The sequence below is a fragment of the Leptodactylus fuscus genome, chromosome 2, assembly GCF_031893055.1.
Source record: "Leptodactylus fuscus isolate aLepFus1 chromosome 2, aLepFus1.hap2, whole genome shotgun sequence".
Taxonomy (NCBI): domain Eukaryota; kingdom Metazoa; phylum Chordata; class Amphibia; order Anura; family Leptodactylidae; genus Leptodactylus; species Leptodactylus fuscus.
The window spans coordinates 41921968-41948064 of record NC_134266.1 but is presented as its reverse complement, the minus strand read 5'-3'; the positions used below and the strand labels follow the sequence as shown (position 1 = coordinate 41948064).

Below are 26097 nucleotides of genomic sequence, written 5' to 3'. Positions count from 1 at the left end.
AGCTGTTCAAAGTTAAGATTCGATGCAGAACCAGCGTTGATTTGCAGAATGCTATACATTGCCAATCAACGCTGGTTCTTTTACCTTTAGAAGTCTTCTCCCTGTGCAGTGTCCCCAAGTCCTCTTCCGGCTCTGCATTCATTCTGCTTAGGCATCGGGCCTGGACAGAGCCGACTGCGCATGTCTGCGCGGGCGCGGGCATGCGCAGTCGGGTCTGCCTAGGCCCGATGCCTAGCAGAGTGAATTCAAGGCCGGAAGAGGACGCGGGGATGCTGCGCAGGGAGAAGACTTCTAAAGGTAAAAGAACCAGCGTTGATTGGCAATGTATAGCATTCTGCAAATCAACGCTGGTTCTGCATCGAATCTTAACTTCGAACAGCTAGACTCAGCTTTAGACTCATATTGTACATGTGTGTAATTGTACCACCCAGCTGGTCACCACACATTTTAAGAACTCTTGTGCTTATTCCATCAGGTCCTCCGGCCTTGTCTGCTTTAATCCTCTTGATTTCCCTACACACCTGAGACTGGGCTGGGCAATTTTTGCCTAATAATAAGCAGAGATTTATCAAGTGAAATGCACCAGAATTTTAGCAAAAATAAAGTCTAACCTGCTGTGCGCCACATTTATCAAATGTATTAGACACTTTTTAGATACTTTTGCAACTTGTACACAAATGGGTGTGGTCTTTCATAAAAAGGGCATGGCCTCGCAGCAAAGGGGCATGATCTAAGACTGTCTAGTCTACGTTTACACTGACTAACTTTAATGATCGGTGTCCTACACGTATTGCAGAGTGATGACATAAACACAAACACTTGAGATGACAAGGGGCCACACGGTGGCTCAGTGGTTAGCACTGTAGCCTTGCAGTGCTGGAGTCTTGGTGTTCAAATCCCGCCAAGGGCAAAAAACCATCTGCAAGGAGTTTGTATGTTCTCCCCGTGTTTGCATGGATTTCCATCCCATATTGCAAAGACTTACTGATAGGGAAAAATGTACATTGTGAGCTCTATGTGGGGTTCACAATCTACATTTAAAAAAAAAAAAAAATTGAGATGACAGTCTTCCATTGCAAAACTTGAGCTCAGTGATAGCTCTGATCTTGACTGTTTAACCATTTAGACATTGAAGCCAATAGAGACTGAAGAATGTAGGAAATCCAAACAAAGAATGGTCAGTCTCTTTTGTTATCTATTGTCAACTGCCATTTTGCAATTGTGAGAAATGGTTAAATATGGCAGCCATTGAAAGGCATCTGTGGTGTAGACATGGCATAAAATCCACTAAAGTCCAGATGATGATATATTGGTCACTAATAGCCTAAACAAGTAGACTGACTAAGGCAACAGTCTAATTGATGTAGAAACAACTTGGCTATCAAGCATTTGGTATTAGGAACATACTTTAAGAATCAAAATACTGAACTGATAAGTTGACTTCGGCATGCTAGTAATAGATTAAACAAAAAGGGATATTAGTGACCGGGCAAATGTCACCAGTCAAAACATACAACAGGAATTCAGGCAGGATACTACACTGTCTACCAATAAGTATTTGGACACCCATAAAAATGAATATATCTGCAGTGTCACACCTTCCACTGTTAAATATTGTGTAGGAAACAGCATTGGCATGAGTCGCATGCAAGATGCCACGAAGTGCAGAGTTGTCCGATTTCGAGAAAGGGGTAATTGTGGGGTACCAAAGAAATGTTCCATCCTTAAGGGACATAGCAAGCGAACTGAATTACCCAAAATCGATAGTGGCCTATGTGATTACGAAGTGGAAGGTGAATGGTGATTGCCGGAATGTGTCCCAAGTCGGAAGACCCCCGAAACTAGAAGATAGAGACCTATCTAAACAATAGCTCACATACACCAGGAATTTCAGCAGGCATCTGGGAGTACTGTGTCAATCAATACCATCCGTAAGGAAGCATCTGCTGGATTCTGCAAACAATTGAATATGAATAAATATGAGGAAGGGGCAAATATAACGCCCCGAAACGCGTCAGTCAGACGTTTTTCTGTATTCAACTCTGCCATTATGAATATTTGCTGATATTTTATTGAACATTCCATGTTCAGAAAAACTTTTCACAATAAAAGTTAAGTTTTAATCAAAGGAATTTGGATGCTGGAGTTTTCGATTTGGAAGTTTATGAATAAATATTGTTTTTCTATTCTACCACAGGTGTCTAAATACTTATTGGTAGATAATGTACTTAATAGTTTAAGGTATGGTACAAAAACGCTGAAAAAAATACATATTTTTATCTTCAATAGCTCATAAATTGCTTGCAAACAGTATTCCACTGAATATCTATATGGGTGGGTTCACACTACCATTATCAAATGTCCATTGCTCTCACCCATTACAGGATGAACATGACGGACATTAGTTGACAGATTCAGATGGAGCTCCCTCCTTTAGTTGTTCGTCCGCGTTCACCCCAATGTAAAAAAAAACAAAAAAACATGGCAGAATCTTTCTTCTATCAAATGTTTGACTTTTCTGATGGAAGAAAAAGTCAAGCTGGCAAACAGTGAAAAGTAAACAAACAAGACGGAAGACAGCGTCACTCATATTGTTTACATTAGAGTCGATGGGAACGGACACAGACGTAGGGGGCTCCGTTTCTGTTTCTCTGCCAAGCCAATGTCCATTGTTGTCTTCCTATGACAATTGACAGTAACAGTCATTATGAATAGTAGAGTGAATGTCTTTTTGTTGTTTCTTACAGTATTTTTTTATGTAATATGTAAATGTCTGCCAATATCTATGCAAAGTACATATATGAAACTTTTTTTTATTTTTTTATTTCATACCTTTTAGCATGCAATTATATATATTTTACTTGCAACATATTTTTTCTTCTGGAAATATGTATTCTTACACTATACTTGCAGGCATCAGCATTAGCATGTTTTAACATTGCAATCGAATCTCTGTGCAGCTTATTCAGCATCCCTTCCTTATACCCAGCAAACTATCTATTCGTGCCTGCTCCTATTGTGTTGGAAATTCTTCACTGAAATTAGAGACATCCTGATTGAACTGTGACAAAATGTCAGGTCTGAATGGTTTTACAGAAGCATTGAAATCTTTAAGAGAGTAATTCTATCCCATTTCAACATATGGTAATTGGAATATAGTCACACCTTGACACAGCTAAAACATTAAGAGACAAGCCCTAAGGGAAATGCAATTCATAGGATTTACAGCGTGTCTTCTCAAAAAACAAACTGTAAGTGAGGACATATTTAAAAAAAGCACATATTCCGAAATGAACAGCAGGTATAGTAAATTAGCTCTCAAAATGTGGGGAAGAAAATGTGCCTGTTTCCCAAAGCTGAGCGGAATTTCTGCTTAATGACTCTCATAAAAACTAGAGCTAGCGATCCCTAGAGCATTACATTACTAAAAATAACTAATTTTCAATTTAGTATCATATTGGTGATGGTAACAGAGTAAACTTATGTGAATGAACAGTCTCAAATTCATATTATATGCATTTTGTCACTTGTATGGTCATGTAAAAAAAATCTACATGTAATATACTTTTATTATTATGATATATTTATTATTAAGTTCCAAACAGATCAGATGCAACGCAAAAGTAATGTAAACTACTAACACTGCGCAACAATGATTTTACTACTGAGAGAAAAACGTGATATATGCTAAAATGAGCGCGCTGATTCCAAATATGAACTAGGAATTTGCCTGAGATTTTAAGTTATACATGCAAAGCCTATTCAGTTATAATATTAATGTTTTTTATATTGGAAACATTCCAATGGACATACCCAGACCTGTTAGGCACCAAAACTTCACACTTTCGTCACCGACACACCAAGTTAGCTGAATACTATGCAATGAAAAGTGATGTCTGTTTCTGTACTGATGTAAATGGTCTTATGATGGACTTAGATGGTGCACATGTTCCTGATGAATGGCAAAGCAAGATTGAAAGCTGTCTTGTTGCACAATGGTGACGAAAAACCGTCTGTTCCATTGGCTCATGTGGTTGGAATAAAAGAATCCCAAGCTTTGATGGAGTTAATTTTGGAAATGATCAAATACTCAGAACATAAATGGAAAATTTGTGTTGACCTGAAAGTGGTAGCACTTGGCCTACAGCTGCTTGGCCTACAGTTATGGTACATAAAGCATTTGTGTTTCTTGTGCCTGTGAAACAGTCATGATGATTACAATCATTACAAAATGAGACAGTGGACTCTGAGAGTCCAGCACTCAATTGGAAAGTACAATGTACAACTCAAATGGGGTAACACAGTGGCTCAGTGGTTAGCCTTGCAGCTCTGGAGTCCTGGGTTAGAATCCCGCCCGGAACAACATCTGCAAGGAGTTTGTATGTTCTCCTCATGTTTGTGTGGATTTCCTTCCATTCTACAAAAACATACCGATAGGGAAAAAAAAAAAAAGTATATTGTGATCCCTATATGGGGCTCACAATCCACATTTAGAAAAAAAAAAGTACAACACAAATAATTGGTTGATCCACTTCAAGTTTATCTTCCATCACTCCACATTAAACTTGGTTTAATGAAAAATATTGCAATTACACTTGATGGTTATGGAAATGGTTTTCAGTATTTGAAGGAGAGGTTTAGGAGACTGAAAACTGAGGCTAAAATAAAGGCCGGAATTTTTATTGGCCCCAAAATCAACAAACTGATGCGATGACACATTCAGAATGAAACTCAACCCTCTGGACCTTGCAGCTTGGGATGTATTTGTGCTGGTAGTGCAGAACTTCCTTGGGAACAGACGAGGTGAAAACTCTGCTGAATTAGTAGACAACAGGCTTATAGCGTATGAATGTAATTGAAAATGCAGTTCTTACATTCCCATCTTGACTTTTTCCCACCCAATTTGGGACACGTTATAAACATGGAGATATAAAGATATTTCTACAATGGAGAACAGATATCAAGGCCACTGGAATCCCAAAATGATGGGGGACTACTGCTGGTTTTTGCAATGAGAAAATATGACCGTTCAAAAACACAAAAGCAGATGTCTGAAGCACTTCTAACAGTCCTGGGCCTTGCTCAAGTAAGTAACTTTTAAACTGAAAAATTAGACTTTTTGAAATTTTGTAATATTTCATTAAAGGGTTGCTGAATTTTCATAAGAAGTTAAAACATCTGCAGGGTTTTGTATGGCTATCTGTTCTCTGGCTGTATAAGCTTACATCTATGGTGTCTATCAGATTTTCTGCTATTAATAGTCCAATAACAGCTGCAGCACATTTACATTTGTCTCCGAGTCTGTGGGCATGAACAATGAAGAGCATTTTGGCTCCCCCCTCCCCTATCCATTATAATTACTACTGGCATACTGAGCCAATTGAGCATAATATAGGAGATTAAGTAACACTGAACTACTAGTACTGGGTACATACATGCAGAAATGATGCAGCTGAACAGATCACTGAATCAGAAAAAGAGAAATCTATGAGCAGAATCAAGAGAATTGCTTGTGACTAACATCCCATCTGTAATAACACAGTCGAATGTAGATAAAAGTATATCAAAGACTTTTCTTACATTTTAAGCAGTGAGAGGTACAGAATATTCAGTCCAGTGAACATAGAAGTTTTTAGATGTGTGTGGCAGCTGTAACGAAAACCATCCTCCTCCTTCCATTCACTGTGAAGATGTCTTGCTTTGAATTTGTAACTATAGCCAGGACTTCCCTAGTGACAGGGAGTGAACTGCAAATTAGCTAGTAAGGAAACACCTAGTGACATGAATTTCATAACATTTTTTTAATTAAAATGCATTACATTTTTGTTCAGAATCACATGCTCTATTAAAGGAGACTAAGTTGTCTGAAAAATGAATGACCATTTAAGAGTTGTATGTCTCCTAATGAATTAGACACAACTTCACTTTGATTCCCAGGGTATCAAAACTGGCATGTGAATATTGCCCATTTGCTTTAAAAGTGTGGTGCATGATTTGGGCTTCAAAATGTATATGCAGCTTTAAAGCTTGCATTTCTTCATTCTGACTTAAGTATGTCTAGCACCTGAGACACCTGTGAACCCAGAAGAGACACAAGTAGTTCATAGTAAATGATGCAAGTACATTTATACATACATACATAATGCTAAAGTACATTTTTGAATCTGCTAATTTAAAATATATAAAACTATAAATTACAACATTTATTTTAATAACTTTGTACAATGCACTCTTAATACTGAAAAAGATGAAAAAAAATACTGTTTTCAAAAAAGATAGCTAATAAACGTTTGTAGTATTTTAGCAATATCACACTTTGGTCATTAAGAGGTTAATATTACAAGTGTGAATTTCCGAAAAAAAATAGCGTAAGGACATAGAAAACCATGACATTTTGCCTGCGCGTCAGGGGGTATTTATGAATAGCTTATCACAAGTTAGTAGTACAAACTACTCAATGATTCATATTATGTCTATTATTTTATTCAATTTAGGTGTAGTGTATGTGGAATATAAAAAGTGCTGTTTCTAGGAATGTAGGGAATTTAAGCCTTCAATTTTATATATATATATATATATATATATATATATATATATATATATATATATATATAATGACTATATATAACATTTACATGAAAAGCAACCAATCTTTATAATTATGGCTTTGAATAATGATGTGGGCTGTGCTGAATTGCACCGAGATTTTCCATTATAACATTATTAGTATTTCCTATAGTAATATTAAATAGTCTGTATTCTTTAAGGGAATTTAGCCAGCCCTATGGTATTTATTCAAAGCCTTATCTATGAATGACTTTCAGCCACCTCACCTTGGTGTACATTTTTGGTGTACATTTGGTGTACATTTGGTGTGTGCTGTAAATTCACACCATGAGATTACTGACAAGGGGACCCTTCTCCACGCAACAGCTGAAATTGGTAAAAACTCTGATCCCTACATGTAACCCCTTTTTTCTGTATTTCAGCATTCTTGCTGCGCAATAGAAATGAGACTGGAATGATATTAGAAAAGCAATGATCCCCAGGCCAAAATGAGGAACTGCACATGAGCAGTCTTCTGAGTGGCTCCAGCATGCCTTGTCTAGTGTATGGGCTAGATCAGGGGTCCTCAAACTGCGGCCCACGGGCCACATGCAGCCCACCAAGCACTTCTGTCTGGTCCAGCCGACAACGTCGGCAGGCGTGCATTTGTAATGAAGCTCCTGGGGAGCTCGGGCCAGGCCATGGAGCGCACTTCATTTTACCTATTGGAGGGCACCGCTCCCGATGTCTGTGCGACCTGCTCTGCCTCCGGCCCACTGTTTAAAAAGTTTGAGGGCCCCTGGGCTAGATAGTGAAAAAGGGAGGGGGTGTGATTGAGAAAGGGAGGGGGGGGAGTCAGTTATGAGTGAAGCCCAATGCATCATGGTAGTTGTGGGAAAACAGAACCGAAAGATGCCCATGTAAGGAAACTCAGAAGATGCCTGGAGCTCACAGAGACCCCAGAAATCATGCAAAACAGTGCTAAAGGTATGTGGGTGCACTAGCACTAATAGATCTTTTTTTAAAAAAAAAGTTGAGTTTTTGCTCAGAAAACCCCTTTAAGTCCTGACATTCATGTACTGTTATGATGGATACCAGTAGTTAAAATAGTAACATTCTAGAACCTTTCTAATTATTTTTACTATTTTATTTTTTGAATTATTTCTAATTCTAATCTTTATAATGTTTTCACTATTTTTTTTCCTAAAGATTTATACCTGGGTTGTATTTCCATTTCCTTGCAGTCCACAGGATAATTGATAACTATCTGATTGCTGCCCCCCAACCACCACTGAGACCCCTTCCATGGATCCTAAGCTCCCATTTTACTATATGACCACAGTGAAGATTTTGAGTTGAGTTGTGCTTGAGTGTGCTGTTGCTCTCTTCATAGTCTAGAGAACATTCCGCTCACGGAAAAATGAAATGACCGGTTCCCATTGATTTCAATGGGAGGCAGCAGGATTTTGACGCGGATTCCGCGTCAAAATCCTGACCATTTTGCCCCATGTGAAATAGCCCTTAGAGACCATCACGTACAGTGCTCGGACAGTTAATATCTTGGATATGGATATGCTTATTAAAATCTTTGGGTTGCTATAATTTGAAGATCATAGTTTTAACAGGAAAAAAAAACTGTTACAATTTACGAAAGTTTTGTAATTTTTTTTTCTTAACGCAATACAACTTTTCTTGAAATAACTCTTCATAGAGTAAACATGCAGAGACTGCTACTATCCAAGCCACAATGATAAATTACAGTTTCGCTACTCCCGATGATCTGCATTTAAAATTTACCCTGTGGGTCGAGCTTGAATGAGTTACATGATACTGCTTATTAGAGATAAAAGTTTAATATGTAATGTAATTAAGAAGAATAAATGCACTTTTCACTTGATGGTATAACAGAGACTGGTTCAGTAATAATTGCAAATGTCTGAAATGGAGTTTTAGTTCTTAACCATACATAATCTGTAATCACGATGTGATCAAAATTCTCAAATACATCACGGCTATCACTGAGGAACAGGGATAGGGAAAAATGAACAGTAGAGCAAGAATTCTTGCTCTGAAGCGAAACTTCAAAGAACTAGATTTATCAAAGGGCGCTAGTGTTAGGACTCCTTATCTCTCATACAAGCAAATGGCAGATAAGGAGTACACAACCTTAGAACTCTTTTAATATATCTAGGCCAATAAGTTTTGAATATAAAATATTATGTTAGTTGGGTTTCATGATGTTTTTGTTCCTGAATCTGAGTCATTTATTTTTGACAGAATTTTAAAATGTTCCTGCCAAGTCAACATATTGTAACTGAGCAAGTATACACTATATACAGTCATGAGAAAACATATTGCAGTGTTACTGTATAGTGTGCGTAGTGCCCAGACAATTGAGCGGTCTATTATCAATTCAACATTAGGCTGTCTCGCTACCTGTTGCATCGAGTGCACATAGTGCACACGTAACTGTATTGTCTACCATTAGTCCAATAGTTGGCTGCCTCACAACTATGTATATGGCAGTTTAACCATTCAGTGTACATAGTGCACATACAACTAGCAGATCTATAGTGAGCTGTTTTATTACCTGGTGTGCATACGGCAGTGATATCGCAGCGTACATAGTGCACATATAATTGAGTTGTCCATCTTAAGCTCATTACTTAGTGTGCATACGGCAGGAATATCATAGAGTGTACATAGTGCATATATAATTGATCTGTCCATTATAAGCTCAACATGACGCTGTCTCATTACCTGTCGTATATAGTGCACATATATACCGTTAGTCCAACAGTTAGCTGCTTCACTGCTGGGTATATGGCAGCATAGTGCACACACATTTGAGTTGTCCATCATCTACTTGATATTGAGCTGCTTTACTATATGTGGCACATCCGATAGTATAATCACACAGTGCACATAGTGCACATATAACTGAATGATTTATCGGCAGTTCAATAGCTGATTTAACAGTTAGCTGCTTGTCACGGGAACAGTGGGACACCTGGGGCAGAGACAACACCCGGGTCTCTACAATTTGACTCACTTGTTACTTTGTGACTGAATTTGAAGTGCCTACTGTCACCCTAATCTAATAGTTGGATCATTTAATGTAGGAGGTGTTGATCAAACCTCAAGATCTGACTAAGAATTCCCCTACCAGTATATTCCTGAACCATCGGGTTTCTTTGTAAGGTGGACATCCCTTTGAAGTTATCCGGGGGTGTTCCCACCGGTTTCAGACTCTTAGTCCTGTATATTGTTAGGGATTGTCATAAGGGGGCCTTCACATGGAGTAACGTCGGACTCAATGTGTGCTTATTTTTACTGCCGTAGAAATGCGAGGGCAGCGTTTACGTTGAGTTTACGCGGCGTATTTTACTATGAGCGTATACGCAGCGTTTGCGGCCGTAAACGTGATATAAACGCTGCCCTCGCATTTCTACAGCAGTAAAAGTAAGCACACATTGAGCCCAGCTTTACTCCGTATTAAGGCTCCCTAAGACACTACACACCGCAGTTCACAGTAATATGTTTAGGTGTGACACTGGGTGTTAGTGTGTCTGTATATCATTAGTGTCCTCACCACATACAATTTCTCTCTGTCAGACCTTTAGAGAAATTAGTAGTTAGTGTGAAGTGACACTCATATCTTTTTTATTTTTAGTGTGAGGTTTTTAAAAAAGATAGTCAATAAAAGTTGAGTTTTATCATTATCAATTTATTTTCGCCATTTCTTTTTCTTTTTCTGCCAGTTCCTATCTAGCATAGATCTCCATTCTCACAGGAATACACTTTGATTAATCTGTCATGTCCTATGCCTATGGAGGTCTTTTTTTAAGTGTAGTGTACAACACGCTAGTCTTAAAGTGAGTAAGTACCATTAAACATAGCTGACAATCTTCTCGTTCTTTCTATAAATAATATTACAGCATAACTTAAGTCTTCAAAGTTGCATACAAAGAAGGCACAAGATTTATGGAAGAATAGGGAACAGTTATTAAAGGGATTCTACCATTAAAGCAACTTTTTTTCTAATTACCACGTCAGAATAGACTTAAGAAAGGCTATTTGTCTCCTACCTTTAGATGTGGTCTCCGTCGCACTGTTCCTTATGGATGCACCTGGTAATTCCGCTTTGATGACGGCCGGCCGCTTAACCCCCCGCGTGCCGGCTACGTCCATTCATTTGTATGCAAGCGTGCTGTTCGGATCAGCTGATCCGAACAGTACTCGCTCATCTCTAGTACTTACCAGTATGCTAATGAGGTTTTGACAGTAATGGGGGCGTCCTTCTTATTCATCTGCCTCCTCCCCTTGTCTGTCGTCTTCTTTTTTTGTCATGTCTGACACCTGCGCAGTCGGTTCTGACAGCGAGAGCCTGTTAGAGCCGACTGTGCATGCTCAGTAAGGTCCGTACAGCCCTCCGACACCTGGATGAGTTCACTCGCGCGTCGGAGGGCTGTATGGACGTTACTGAGCATGCACAGTCGGCTCTAACAGGCTCTCGCTGTCAGAACCGACTGCGCAGGTGTCAGACATGACAAAGAAAGAAGACGACAGACAAGGGGAGGAGGCAGATGAAGAAGAAGGACGCCCCCATTACTGTCAAAACCTCATTAGCATACTGGTAAGTACCAGTATTTCTAAGGAACGGCGCGACGGAGACCACATCTAAAGGTAGGAGACGAATAGCCTTTCTTAAGGCTATTCCGACGTGGTAATTAGAAAAAAGTTGCTTTAATGGTAGAATCCCTTTAATAACTGTTCCCTATTCTTCCATAAATCTTGTGCCTTCTTTGTATGCAACTTTGAAGACTTAAGTTATGCTGTAATATTATTTATAGAAAGAACGAGAAGATTGTCAGCTATGTTTAATGGTTTCTATTTGTGGACAATCTTTCTTGCTATAGAATGGTAGACTTCGAATTATTTAAAAATGGGCTTTTGTTTTTTTTTCTATGTAGATTGTGAGCCCCATATAGGAATCACAATGTACAATTTTTTTTTCCTATCAGTATGTCTTTGTAGAATGTAAGGAAATCCACATAAACACGGGGAGAACATACAAACTCCTTGCAGATGTTGTTCCTGGCGGGATTCAAACCCAGTACTACAGTGCTGCAAGGCTGCAGTGCCAACCACTGAGCCTCCATGTTGCCCTGGAAATAGGCAGTTGTGCGCTTATGGTGTAAATGGAAGCCTGTCAAGGGTTTTGCTAGCATGTCGGGATATTGTATTGCATTCGTGTCATGATAAATTTGAGTGTGAAACTACATTTTGACAATGAGTGAACATTTTGGGAATGAGCCTGGCTGTTCATGTATTTTTATTGTTTGCTTTACATTATCTTCCCACTACTTACATGTATCACCTTCTCATGTAGCCTAGTTATGACATAGCGGTATACATTAAAGTAAATGTTATCTACAAACAGAAAATGGAATCTTTTACAATCTTTTCTGATCTGCTATAAATGTTCTAATGTCCTTCTCTTACATCTTCGTATTACAGTTAAACATTAGAGATGAGCGAACACTAAAATGTTCGAGGTTCGAAATTCGATTCGAACAGCCGCTCACTGTTCGAGTGTTCGAATGGGTTTCGAACCCCATTATAGTCTATGGGGAACATAAACTCGTTAAGGGGGAAACCCAAATTCGTGTCTGGAGGGTCACCAAGTCCACTATGACACCCCAGGAAATGATACCAACACCCTGGAATGACACTGGGACAGCAGGGGAAGCATGTCTGGGGGCATAAAAGTCACTTTATTTCATGGAAATCCCTGTCAGTTTGCGATTTTCGCAAGCTAACTTTTCCCCATAGAAATGCATTGGCCAGTGCTGATTGGCCAGAGTACGGAACTCGACCAATCAGCGCTGGCTCTGCTGGAGGAGGCGGAGTCTAAGATAGCTCCACACCAGTCTCCATTCAGGTCCGACCTTAGACTCCGCCTCCTCCGGCAGAGCCAGCGCTGATTGGCCGAAGGCTGGCCAATGCATTCCTATGCAAATGCAGACTTAGCAGTGCTGAGTCAGTTTTGCTCAACTACACATCTGATGCACACTCGGCACTGCTACATCAGATGTAGCAATCTGATGTAGCAGAGCCGAGGGTGCACTAGAACCCCTGTGCAAACTCAGTTCACGCTAATAGAATGCATTGGCCAGCGCTGATTGGCCAATGCATTCTATTAGCCCGATGAAGTAGAGCTGAATGTGTGTGCTAAGCACACACATTCAGCACTGCTTCATCAAGCCAATACAATGCATTAGCCAGTGCTGATTGGCCAGAGTACGGAATTCGGCCAATCAGCGCTGGCCAATGCATTCTATTAGCCCGATGAAGTAGAGCTGAATGTGTGTGCTAAGCACACACATTCAGCACTGCTTCATCAAGCCAATACAATGCATTAGCCAGTGCTGATTGGCCAGAGTACGGAATTCGGCCAATCAGCGCTGGCTCTGCTGGAGGAGGCGGAGTCTAAGGTCGGACCTGAATGGAGACTGGTGTGGAGCGATCTTAGACTCCGCCTCCTCCAGCAGAGCCAGCGCTGATTGGCCGAATTCCGTACTCTGGCCAATCAGCACTGGCTAATGCATTGTATTGGCGTGATGAAGCAGTGCTGAATGTGTGTGCTTAGCACACACATTCAGCTCTACTTCATCGGGCTAATAGAATGCATTGGCCAGCGCTGATTGGCCGAATTCCGTACTCTGGCCAATCAGTGCTGGCCAATGCATTCTATTAGCTTGATGAAGCAGAGTGTGCACAAGGGTTCAAGCGCACCCTCGGCTCTGATGTAGCAGAGCCGAGGCTGCACAAGGGTTCAAGCGCACCCTCGGCTCTGATGTAGGAGAGCCGAGGGTGCACTTGAACCCTTGTGCAGCCTCGGCTCTGCTACATCAGAGCCGAGGGTGCGCTTGAACCCTTGTGCACACTCTGCTTCATCAAGCTAATAGAATGCATTGGCCAGCGCTGATTGGCCAATGTATTCTATTAGCCTGATGAAGTAGAGCTGAATGTGTGTGCTAAGCACACACATTCAGCTCTACTTCATCGGGCTAATAGAATGCATTGGCCAGCGCTGATTGGCCGAATTCCGTACTCTGGCCAATCAGTGCTGGCCAATGCATTCTATTAGCTTGATGAAGCAGAGTGTGCACAAGGGTTCAAGCGCACCCTCGGCTCTGATGTAGCAGAGCCGAGGCTGCACAAGGGTTCAAGCGCACCCTCGGCTCTGATGTAGGAGAGCCGAGGGTGCACTTGAACCCTTGTGCAGCCTCGGCTCTGCTACATCAGAGCCGAGGGTGCGCTTGAACCCTTGTGCACACTCTGCTTCATCAAGCTAATAGAATGCATTGGCCAGCGCTGATTGGCCAATATATTCTATTAGCCTGATGAAGTAGAGCTGAATGTGTGTGCTAAGCACACACATTCAGCTCTACTTCATCGGGCTAATAGAATGCATTGGCCAGCGCTGATTGGCCAGAGTACGGAACTCGACCAATCAGCGCTGGCTCTGCTGGAGGAGGCGGAGTCTAAGATCGCTCCACACCAGTCTCCATTCAGGTCCGACCTTAGACTCCGCCTCCTCCAGCAGAGCCAGCGCTGATTGGCCGAATTCCGTACTCTGGCCAATCAGCACTGGCTAATGCATTGTATTGGCGTGATGAAGCAGTGCTGAATGTGTGTGCTTAGCACACACATTCAGCTCTACTTCATCGGGCTAATAGAATGCATTGGCCAATCAGCGCTGGCCAATGCATTCTATTAGCGTGAACTGAGTTTGCACAGGGGTTCTAGTGCACCCTCGGCTCTGCTACATCAGATTGCTACATCTGATGTAGCAGTGCCGAGTGTGCATCAGATGTGTAGTTGAGCAAAACTGACTCAGCACTGCTAAGTCTCTGCATTCGCATAGGAATGCATTGGCCAGCCTTCGGCCAATCAGCGCTGGCTCTGCCGGAGGAGGCGGAGTCTAAGGTCGGACCTGAATGGAGACTGGTGTGGAGCGATCTTAGACTCCGCCTCCTCCAGCAGAGCCAGCGCTGATTGGTCGAGTTCCGTACTCTGGCCAATCAGCGCTGGCCAATGCATTCTATTAGCCCGATGAAGTAGAGCTGAATGTGTGTGCTTAGCACACACATTCAGCTCTACTTCATCAGGCTAATAGAATACATTGGCCAATCAGCGCTGGCCAATGCATTCTATTAGCTTGATGAAGCAGAGTGTGCACAAGGGTTCAAGCGCACCCTCGGCTCTGATGTAGCAGAGCTGAGGGTGCACAAGGGTTCAAGTGCACCCTCGGCTCTCCTACATCAGAGCCGAGGGTGCGCTTGAACCCTTGTGCAGCCTCGGCTCTGCTACATCAGAGCCGAGGGTGCGCTTGAACCCTTGTGCACACTCTGCTTCATCAAGCTAATAGAATGCATTGGCCAGCACTGATTGGCCAGAGTACGGAATTCGGCCAATCAGCGCTGGCCAATGCATCCCTATGGGAAAAAGTTTATCTCACAAAAATCACAATTACACACCCGATAGAGCCCCAAAAAGTTATTTTTAATAACATTCCCCCCTAAATAAAGGTTATCCCTAGCTATCCCTGCCTGTACAGCTATCCCTGTCTCATAGTCACAAAGTTCACATTCTCATATGACCCGGATTTGAAATCCACTATTCGTCTAAAATGGAGGTCACCTGATTTCGGCAGCCAATGACTTTTTCCAATTTTTTTCAATGCCCCCAGTGTCGTAGTTCCTGTCCCACCTCCCCTGCGCTGTTATTGGTGCAAAAAAGGCGCCAGGGAAGGTGGGAGGGGAATCGAATTTTGGCGCACTTTACCACGTGGTGTTCGATTCGATTCGAACATGGCGAACACCCTGATATCCGATCGAACATGTGTTCGATAGAACACTGTTCGCTCATCTCTATTAAACATTCCTCTTGTGCTCAATGTCTGAAATTCTGAATGTTTCCAGCATTAACACAAGTATATTTCCCTTCTTCAAATCATTTAAACAGCTAATGTATTTTTATGCAATACGTGTAATTTAGATCTCTTTTGCGGTGTTCATTTTGTATTCATTGCTGTCTTCCTTCTGCTCGGTGTACAGTATATTTCACAGCTCATATTTCACGCCTTTGATTTCTAACTACAGAAGGAAAAAAGTCTAACCATCATTAAATGTCAGTGGCACGGTATATGCTGGCATACGGGTAATAATGATATAGTGGATGCTTCTTCCTAGTAGCCATTTAATAAATAAAAACTACTGAAAATAGAAATTTATGTTCATTTAAAATCAATTTATATTGGACATGAAGTGACTCATGATGCATATTACATTTACATGAGATCTCGTGTTCACTTTCTTAAAGCAAAGCATTACGTGAATTGTATTAACAGCAGTAATAAGAAGGGGTAAAGTCTCTCATTTCGGAGAAACTAGTACAATTGCCTTCCAATAGGTAGAAACAAATTTGGCACCAATGAGGTCTTATTTGCACATTCCTTGCTTTGAAGTAAGCAAGGCGACCGGGAAGAACATCATTTAAACAGATCTTTAAAGTCTGCCATCACAACAAGAGATGAGCGAATCGAAGATGACGAAGTGAAATTCGATCTGAATTTCAGGAAGTATTCGATTCGCGATTTCCTCACGCTTTGTGGGAACGAATCGCATTATGTGAACTAACGTGAAATTTCACAGAAAGCAAGGAGGGCACATTATATTGGGGTTTAAAGGGAACCTCTTACTTGGCAAATTGAGATAAATTCCTAGACAGTATGTTATAGAGCAGAAAGCAGCTAACAGATTGGTATATAGATTTGAAAAAAAAAAAATCTGTATAACTTGTCATTGGCTTAAATCTCTGCTCTTTCTACTTTAAAACATTTTTTATCAGTGTTTTTACGAAGACTGACAGCCTTCCCTATAGGGCTGTGTATACAGGGATATCTGTCTATACTGATAGGACCGACCCCTTGACTTCTTAATAGAGATGAGCGAATAGTATTCAATAGAATACCTTGCTGCCATAGGAATGCGTGTAAGCGGCTGAACATCAAGGGGTTAAGGGGTTATATCTTTCTGCTTCCTGCTATGCAACTTCCTAACCCCTCTCACCTCTCTCCCCCCTCTTTACTCACTCCCCATCCTATAACCCCCTCCCTATCTATCTACCCTTCCTATCCAATGTCTTTTCCTACATACTCAGCCCAAACCCTGACCGATATCACATACTTACCCTTCTTCCTGTGAGACAGCCTCTTCTCCTCCTGTACTGTGTGCGCACTCCTCCGATGAGTAGATACGCAGTATATGTGATTTACCACTGCTAAGAGGATGCACCCTGCCAGTACAGGAGGAGGACCTGTCTAACTAGAAGAAGACGTGGATGGGTAAGTATGAGTGAAGTGGATGGGGGGAGTAGTAGTGACGATCCATTTCCAGAAATGGGGAAACAGATTGTTACTGGGTTATCAGAAAATGTCCCTGGAGTGTTTACATGAGCGCCCCAAGGAAATGGGTAAATATAGTTGTTTTTTTTAATAATGTTATTTAGAAAGTTGGAGGGGGGGGTGTTTAGATTAGTGTAGGGTTTTCAAAATATCCCGGACAACCCCTTTAAGCTCATCCTTCTGTATTTTAATGGGTTTTTTTTTTCTGAATATAGTAATCATTGATCTTGCTACTATAAAGCAGAATTTTCAAATCTTTATAATCTTGTGCATTCCGACAAATGATGTATAGTAACTTTTTTACGTCACCTTGCTTATTTTTATCATTTTAGGTTCATCCGTCTGGAAGGCATTTTTCTTTACACCTGTCTTTCATCCAGAAGAATCTGAAGGCTGTTTTAATAGTCATGTCTGTCCCTGCTGTGGACATCTTATCACTCAGCATGATCCTCCATTACTTTTTGACCTGTCCAAAGACCCAGGTGAAAATAATATTCTCACACCCAAGAATGAACCTAATTTCTATAATATTCTTAAAACAATGGAAGAAGCAACAAAAAAACATGAAGAAAATCTGCCTGTGGTAGATAATCAGTTAACAGTGAACAATGTCATTTGGAAGCCATGGCTTCAAGCCTGCTGCTCATCCTGGCTTGAGTTTTGCTACTGTGATTATGATGAAGCATTAGTCTTGGAATGATCCACCCTAATATATAAATAAATAAGAATGGGAAGTCAATCTTAAATATTGGATTTCATGTCCCTGAGAAAAAGAGTTCAAGCATTATCACCTTCTTCTGCTCAGATGTATGGATTGCATGTTTTGTAGGTGGTGGTTTCATTTCCAAAACAGACCTTAGGCTGTGACTTACACATTTCATCACATTTTTCCATTCGGTGAGACCCTCTAACATACATCAGTTTTACAATACCGCGTGCCCGCTTTATGCATTTACCCTGCAGCATGTGCACTTATATTTTGTTACCATCCTTCTGTCAGGGATATGATTCACTTTGGCACATCAGATGCTAAGACATACATCAGCCTTCCATAAATGTGTGTGATGTTTGAGAACAAAATATTACTTTCTTTCTGCTACACTAAACCGGAAAACAATCTTCCAGATGTCTTTTATATTTCAGAAAGAAAGTCAACTTTGACCAAACTAGTGAACAAATTAAATCTCAGCGTGTATTCAAATATTTTTGATAGAATAATGTAGAAAATTCTCACGTTTTTGCATAACAAAGACAACATAACAGGCAAATATATAATTGTCACTCTTTTATTGTGACATAAAGATGAAAACACATTGGTGCATTTCAAACATCAAGAAAACATATGTTGGACTTAAGCAAAACCAATCTGAATTTGCATTGCTCTTCATTTAATTTACTGAAGTTACATAGGCAATGGGATGGTTTCACTGCAGGGGATGAGCAAACTGATTGGTAAATTTTAATTAGTCTGATTTTATCACAAAGTTTTGGGTTGGCTACCCACAAAACACTTGGGAAACCCCAGATTATAATAAATGGAGGCACAACAGAGGTGAGTAAAATAACAAGAGTTATACTCACCTGGGTTCCTTTACAGAGTTTGGCGGTTGCCCAGCATTCTCTTCAGGCCTATTCTGGCCTCTGGCTGACATCATATGCCTTGAGGTCACTGCTGAGGCCTGTAATTGGGTGATATTCGCATGGGGCATGCTGACCTCAGAGTTTATTAATAGTATTTCCTTTTTTGTGCCAAACAAGTTTGATCTAAAACAAACCGTAAGGCAGAACCTCACAAATATTTGTTAAAACAAATCTGAGTCTTGAGTAAAGTCATGCACATGGAGAGTAGGGATCTGACAGGTCTGGATAGGCTGCTGCATAATTCTAGTATAATACATAAAGCCAGCATCACTTATGGCTGCTTGTTCTGGATTGTCCGGGGTAGAGCATTCCAGAGGAGTGGTGCAACTCAGGAGAAGTCTTGTATACGAGTGTGGGAGGTTCTGACAATAGAGGATGTAAGTGTTAGGTCATTGAGTGAACAGAGAGCATGGGTTGGGCGGTAGACAGAAATGAGGGAGGAAAAGTAGAGAGGTGCAGCATTATGGAGAGCCTTGTGGATGGGGGTGATACCGGAGGTATCGCTGTAGCGTCTAGACTGATAGATGAGCCTGGCTGCTGCATTCAGAATAGAATGTAGAGTTTAGTAAGGGGTTGTGATGACTTCCGTAGTAAGAAATCACATTGTAGTAAGAAATTACTCTACATAAAATCAGTGGAGTAAGAGGAGTGGAATCAAAATATTGTTCCTTTTTCAGTTTTGAGGGTCATATCTTCATCCAAAGAAAAGCAATGTGGATAAATAACTAAAAAAGTCATTTATAGCACCAGATAGACCTGGACGAAAATCACAGCGGATAGCTAGATCACTCCACTGAGGATGAAACAACAACCTTCTGAACTCAAAACAATAATCTTCAATTGGATGATGAACTTGGCAGAGGGAAAGCAGATTGGATTCAGTCATGGTTGTGAGATCTGGTTCATCAGTAGTCAGTTCAGGAGTAAACATCTGAGCCAGAGTCAGGACACCAGAATATTCTGGTATCAAGTCAAGGGTTGGTCCCTAGTGGTTGAGTCAGAGTCATAATTATACATATGAAAGCCAGACAAGGTAAACAAATTGCAGGCACCTGACTGAGTAGGGAACAAGCTTAAATATGCCAAATAGCTTATAATTGGTTAAAGGGGTATTCCCATCTCAAGGAGCCTATCTATACTGGTAGCTTATGTAAATTGCAGACTTTTCCTGATATATTTCTTTTGCAATGATGCTTTGTTTACCTGCTATGTGATCTTATTAATTCCATTGTTTACACAGCTTTTCCATAACACCGGACCTGTGTAATAGGACAAGTTGTCTGCTGAGAACAAACATTCCTTTTGGAGTTTTCTCACCTCACCCACCTTAGTAGTCAGGGTGAGATGTACACCCCCTCCATTACCTGACCAGCCACTCACAGTACATACACTCATTTTAACACATTGGTTTAAAATGTTGAACTCAAAAATATTGTTGATGAATGATAATATAATTTTTACAAAAAGGAGGACACTTCATCATTATAACACCAACATTATTAGGAATTAGAGATGAGCGAACAGTGTTCTATCGAACACATGTTCGATCGGATATCAGGGTGTTCGCCATGTTCGAATCGAATCGAACACCACGTGGTAAAGTGCGCCAAAATTCGATTCCCCTCCCACCTTCCCTGGCGCCTTTTTTGCACCAATAACAGCGCAGGGGAGGTGGGACAGGAACTACGACACTGGGGGCATTGAAAAAAATTGGAAAAAGTCATTGGCTGCCGAAATCAGGTGACCTCCATTTTAGACGAATAGTGGATTTCAAATCCGGGTCATATGAGAATGTGAACTTTGTGACTATGAGACAGGGATAGCTGTACAGGCAGGGATAGCTAGGGATAACCTTTATTTAGGGGGGAATGTTATTAAAAATAACTTTTTGGGGCTCTATCGGGTGTGTAATTGTGATTTTTGTGAGATAAACTTTTTCCCATAGGGATGCATTGGCCAGCGCTGATTGGCCGAATTCCGTACTCTGGCCAATCAGTGCTGGCCAATGCATTCTATTAGCTTGATGAAGCAGAGTGTGCACAAGGGTTCAAGCGCACCCTCGGCTCTGATGTAGCAGAGCCGAGGCTGCACAAGGGTTCAAGCGCACCCTCGGCTCTGATGTAGGAGAGCCGAGGGTGCACTTGAACCCTTGTGCACCCTCAGCTCTGCTACATCAGAGCCGAGGGTGCGCTTGAACCCTTGTGCACACTCTGCTTCATCAAGCTAATAGAATGCATTGGCCAGCGCTGATTGGCCAATGTATTCTATTAGCCTGATGAAGTAGAGCTGAATGTGTGTGCTAAGCACACACATTCAGCTCTACTTCATCGGGCTAATAGAATGCATTGGCCAGCGCTGATTGGCCAGAGTACGGAACTCGACCAATCAGCGCTGGCTCTGCTGGAGGAGGCGGAGTCTAAGATCGCTCCACACCAGTCTCCATTCAGGTCCGACCTTAGACTCCGCCTCCTCCGGCAGAGCCAGCGCTGATTGGCCGAAGGCTGGCCAATGCATTCCTATGCGAATGCAGAGACTTAGCAGTGCTGAGTCAGTTTTGCTCAACTACACATCTGATGCACACTCGGCACTGCTACATCAGATGTAGCAATCTGATGTAGCAGAGCCGAGGGTGCACTAGAACCCCTGTGCAAACTCAGTTCACGCTAATAGAATGCATTGGCCAGCGCTGATTGGCCAATGCATTCTATTAGCCCGATGAAGTAGAGCTGAATGTGTGTGCTAAGCACACACATTCAGCACTGCTTCATCAAGCCAATACAATGCATTAGCCAGTGCTGATTGGCCAGAGTACGGAATTCGGCCAATCAGCGCTGGCTCTGCTGGAGGAGGCGGAGTCTAAGGTCGCTCCACACCAGTCTCCATTCAGGTCCGACCTTAGACTCCGCCTCCTCCGGCAGAGCCAGCGCTGATTGGCCGAAGGCTGGCCAATGCATTCCTATGCGAATGCATACTTAGCAGTGCTGAGTCAGTTTTGCTCAACTACACATCTGATGCACACTCGGCACTGCTACATCAGATGTAGCAATCTGATGTAGCAGAGCCGAGGGTGCACTAGAACCCCTGTGCAAACTCAGTTCACGCTAATAGAATGCATTGGCCAGCGCTGATTGGCCAATGCATTCTATTAGCCCGATGAAGTAGAGCTGAATGTGTGTGCTAAGCACACACATTCAGCACTGCTTCATCAAGCCAATACAATGCATTAGCCAGTGCTGATTGGCCAGAGTACGGAATTCGGCCAATCAGCGCTGGCTCTGCTGGAGGAGGCGGAGTCTAAGGTCAGACCTGAATGGAGACTGGTGTGGAGCGATCTTAGACTCCGCCTCCTCCAGCAGAGCCAGCGCTGATTGGTCGAGTTCCGTACTCTGGCCAATCAGCGCTGGCCAATGCATTCTATTAGCCCGATGAAGTAGAGCTGAATGTGTGTGCTTAGCACACACATTCAGCTCTACTTCATCAGGCTAATAGAATACATTGGCCAATCAGCGCTGGCCAATGCATTCTATTAGCTTGATGAAGCAGAGTGTGCACAAGGGTTCAAGCGCACCCTCGGCTCTGATGTAGCAGAGCTGAGGGTGCACAAGGGTTCAAGTGCACCCTCGGCTCTCCTACATCAGAGCCGAGGGTGCGCTTGAACCCTTGTGCACACTCTGCTTCATCAAGCTAATAGAATGCATTGGCCAGCACTGATTGGCCAGAGTACGGAATTCGGCCAATCAGCGCTGGCCAATGCATTCTATTAGCCCGATGAAGTAGAGCTGAATGTGTGTGCTAAGCACACACATTCAGCACTGCTTCATCACGCCAATACAATGCATTAGCCAGTGCTGATTGGCCAGAGTACGGAATTCGGCCAATCAGCGCTGGCTCTGCTGGAGGAGGCGGAGTCTAAGATCGCTCCACACCAGTCTCCATTCAGGTCCGACCTTAGACTCCGCCTCCTCCAGCAGAGCCAGCGCTGATTGGTCGAGTTCCGTACTCTGGCCAATCAGCGCTGGCCAATGCATTCTATTAGCCCGATGAAGTAGAGCTGAATGTGTGTGCTTAGCACACACATTCAGCTCTACTTCATCGGGCTAATAGAATGCATTGGCCAGCGCTGATTGGCCGAATTCCGTACTCTGGCCAATCAGCACTGGCTAATGCATTGTATTGGCTTGATGAAGCAGTGCTGAATGTGTGTGCTTAGCACACACATTCAGCTCTACTTCATCGGGCTAATAGAATGCATTGGCCAATCAGCGCTGGCCAATGCATTCTATTAGCGTGAACTGAGTTTGCACAGGGGTTCTAGTGCACCCTCGGCTCTGCTACATCAGATTGCTACATCTGATGTAGCAGTGCCGAGTGTGCATCAGATGTGTAGTTGAGCAAAACTGACTCAGCACTGCTAAGTCTGCATTCGCATAGGAATGCATTGGCCAGCCTTCGGCCAATCAGCGCTGGCTCTGCCGGAGGAGGCGGAGTCTAAGGTCGGACCTGAATGGAGACTGGTGTGGAGCGACCTTAGACTCCGCCTCCTCCAGCAGAGCCAGCGCTGATTGGCCGAATTCCGTACTCTGGCCAATCAGCACTGGCTAATGCATTGTATTGGCTTGATGAAGCAGTGCTGAATGTGTGTGCTTAGCACACACATTCAGCTCTACTTCATCGGGCTAATAGAATGCATTGGCCAGCGCTGATTGGCCGAATTCCGTACTCTGGCCAATCAGCACTGGCTAATGCATTGTATTGGCTTGATGAAGCAGTGCTGAATGTGTGTGCTTAGCACACACATTCAGCTCTACTTCATCGGGCTAATAGAATGCATTGGCCAATCAGCGCTGGCCAATGCATTCTATTAGCGTGAACTGAGTTTGCACAGGGGTTCTAGTGCACCCTCGGCTCTGCTACATCAGATTGCTACATCTGATGTAGCAGTGCCGAGTGTGCATCAGATGTGTAGTTGAGCAAAACTGACTCAGCACTGCTAAGTCTGCATTCGCATAGGAATGCATTGGCCAGCCTTCGGCCAATCAGCGCTGGCTCTGCCGGAGGAGGCGGAGTCTAAGGTCGGACCTGAATGGAGACTGGTGTGGAGCGACCTTAGACTCCGCCTCCTCCAGCAGAGCCAGCGCTGATTGGCCGAATTCCGTACTCTGGCCAATCAGCACTGGCTAATGCATTGTATTGGCTTGATGAAGCAGTGCTGAATGTGTGTGCTTAGCACACACATTCAGCTCTACTTCATCGGGCTAATAGAATGCATTGGCCAGCGCTGATTGGCCGAATTCCGTACTCTGGCCAATCAGCACTGGCTAATGCATTGTATTGGCTTGATGAAGCAGTGCTGAATGTGTGTGCTTAGCACACACATTCAGCTCTACTTCATCGGGCTAATAGAATGCATTGGCCAATCAGCGCTGGCCAATGCATTCTATTAGCGTGAACTGAGTTTGCACAGGGGTTCTAGTGCACCCTCGGCTCTGCTACATCAGATTGCTACATCTGATGTAGCAGTGCCGAGTGTGCATCAGATGTGTAGTTGAGCAAAACTGACTCAGCACTGCTAAGTCTGCATTCGCATAGGAATGCATTGGCCAGCCTTCGGCCAATCAGCGCTGGCTCTGCCGGAGGAGGCGGAGTCTAAGGTCGGACCTGAATGGAGACTGGTGTGGAGCGACCTTAGACTCCGCCTCCTCCAGCAGAGCCAGCGCTGATTGGCCGAATTCCGTACTCTGGCCAATCAGCACTGGCTAATGCATTGTATTGGCTTGATGAAGCAGTGCTGAATGTGTGTGCTTAGCACACACATTCAGCTCTACTTCATCGGGCTAATAGAATGCATTGGCCAATCAGCGCTGGCCAATGCATTCTATTAGCGTGAACTGAGTTTGCACAGGGGTTCTAGTGCACCCTCGGCTCTGCTACATCAGATTGCTACATCTGATGTAGCAGTGCCGAGTGTGCATCAGATGTGTAGTTGAGCAAAACTGACTCAGCACTGCTAAGTCTGCATTCGCATAGGAATGCATTGGCCAGCCTTCGGCCAATCAGCGCTGGCTCTGCCGGAGGAGGCGGAGTCTAAGGTCGGACCTGAATGGAGACTGGTGTGGAGCTATCTTAGACTCCGCCTCCTCCAGCAGAGCCAGCGCTGATTGGTCGAGTTCCGTACTCTGGCCAATCAGCACTGGCCAATGCATTTCTATGGGGAAAAGTTAGCTTGCGAAAATCGCAAACTGACAGGGATTTCCATGAAATAAAGTGACTTTTATGCCCCCAGACATGCTTCCCCTGCTGTCCCAGTGTCATTCCAGGGTGTTGGTATCATTTCCTGGGGTGTCATAGTGGACTTGGTGACCCTCCAGACACGAATTTGGGTTTCCCCCTTAACGAGTTTATGTTCCCCATAGACTATAATGGGGTTCGAAACCCATTCGAACACTCGAACAGTGAGCGGCTGTTCGAATCGAATTTCGAACCTCGAACATTTTAGTGTTCGCTCATCTCTATTAGGAATCAATGGATTGTTTAAATTTTTTATCATTCTTTATCTTCTATAAATTTGTACATTACTACTATTGACAAATAATGTATTGCTTTAGAAATGCCCTTGTGTGTTCATCACTTGACTGGAACTATGTTTTATCCACTGGAAAGAAACATTGGAGATTCCTAATTAAAATATAGGCAGGAACTTCAGAACCACGGGGGATTGATATAGTAAATTAAGTAGAAAGAGTAGATGGGAAGACCAAACCATCTATCTAGGGGAGAAGTTAAGGAACAACAACGTACTCTTGAGCAAATTTATATGTGATACATTTTGTATTTAGAAAATATAAAAAATAGTCATCTTGAATAAGCGCAGCATGAATCTATACTAGAGATGAGCAAGTACTATTCGAAACGGCCGTTTCGATTAGCACGCACCCATAGTAATGAATGGAAGCGGCCGGCATGCAGACTTTACCAGCGGCCGGCCGCTTAGCCCCCTGCCTGCCGGCTGTGTCCATTTATTCCTATGGGTCCGTGCTATTCAAAACGGGAGTTTCGAATACTACTCACTCATCTCTAATCAATACCATGTACCCACTCCGATCTTTACAAATGAACATTGAAGCAAAAGGTAAAATATCAAAAACCAGTGGACTGCAGTTATATCTCTCTAATAAGCTGCGATTTAATGACATGGCTTTTACTTGACCAGAAAACGTCTTAAGGACACAACCACATTTTTTTCAAAACTGCCGTGATTTTGAGATGATTTTCCTTTACTTTATTTTGGACATTGGAAGACTTGCAAGTCTAACAGCAATTTTTCATAGTTGGGAAGTTTGTTAACTTTAAAGGTCTTTAACTATCAGCAAAATCATGCTGATAGAGCCCCACATATGTGTGAATAGCCTTTAAAAAAGCTATTCAGGCACCGCTAA

At 42.6% G+C, this 26097-nt stretch overlaps 1 protein-coding gene across 1 annotated transcript in view; it reads left to right on the top strand.

Annotated features, from left to right (window-relative positions):
• The window catches only part of STS (steroid sulfatase), a 168168-nt gene extending 149979 nt beyond the window's left edge, over positions 1-18189 (top strand). The window contains exon 10 of the mRNA XM_075263650.1: positions 17353-18189. Coding sequence (XP_075119751.1) covers positions 17353-17720 — 368 coding nt within the window. The 3' untranslated portion in view covers positions 17721-18189. The remainder of the gene's footprint in view (positions 1-17352) is intronic.
• The last annotated feature ends 7908 nt before the right edge of the window (positions 18190-26097 follow it).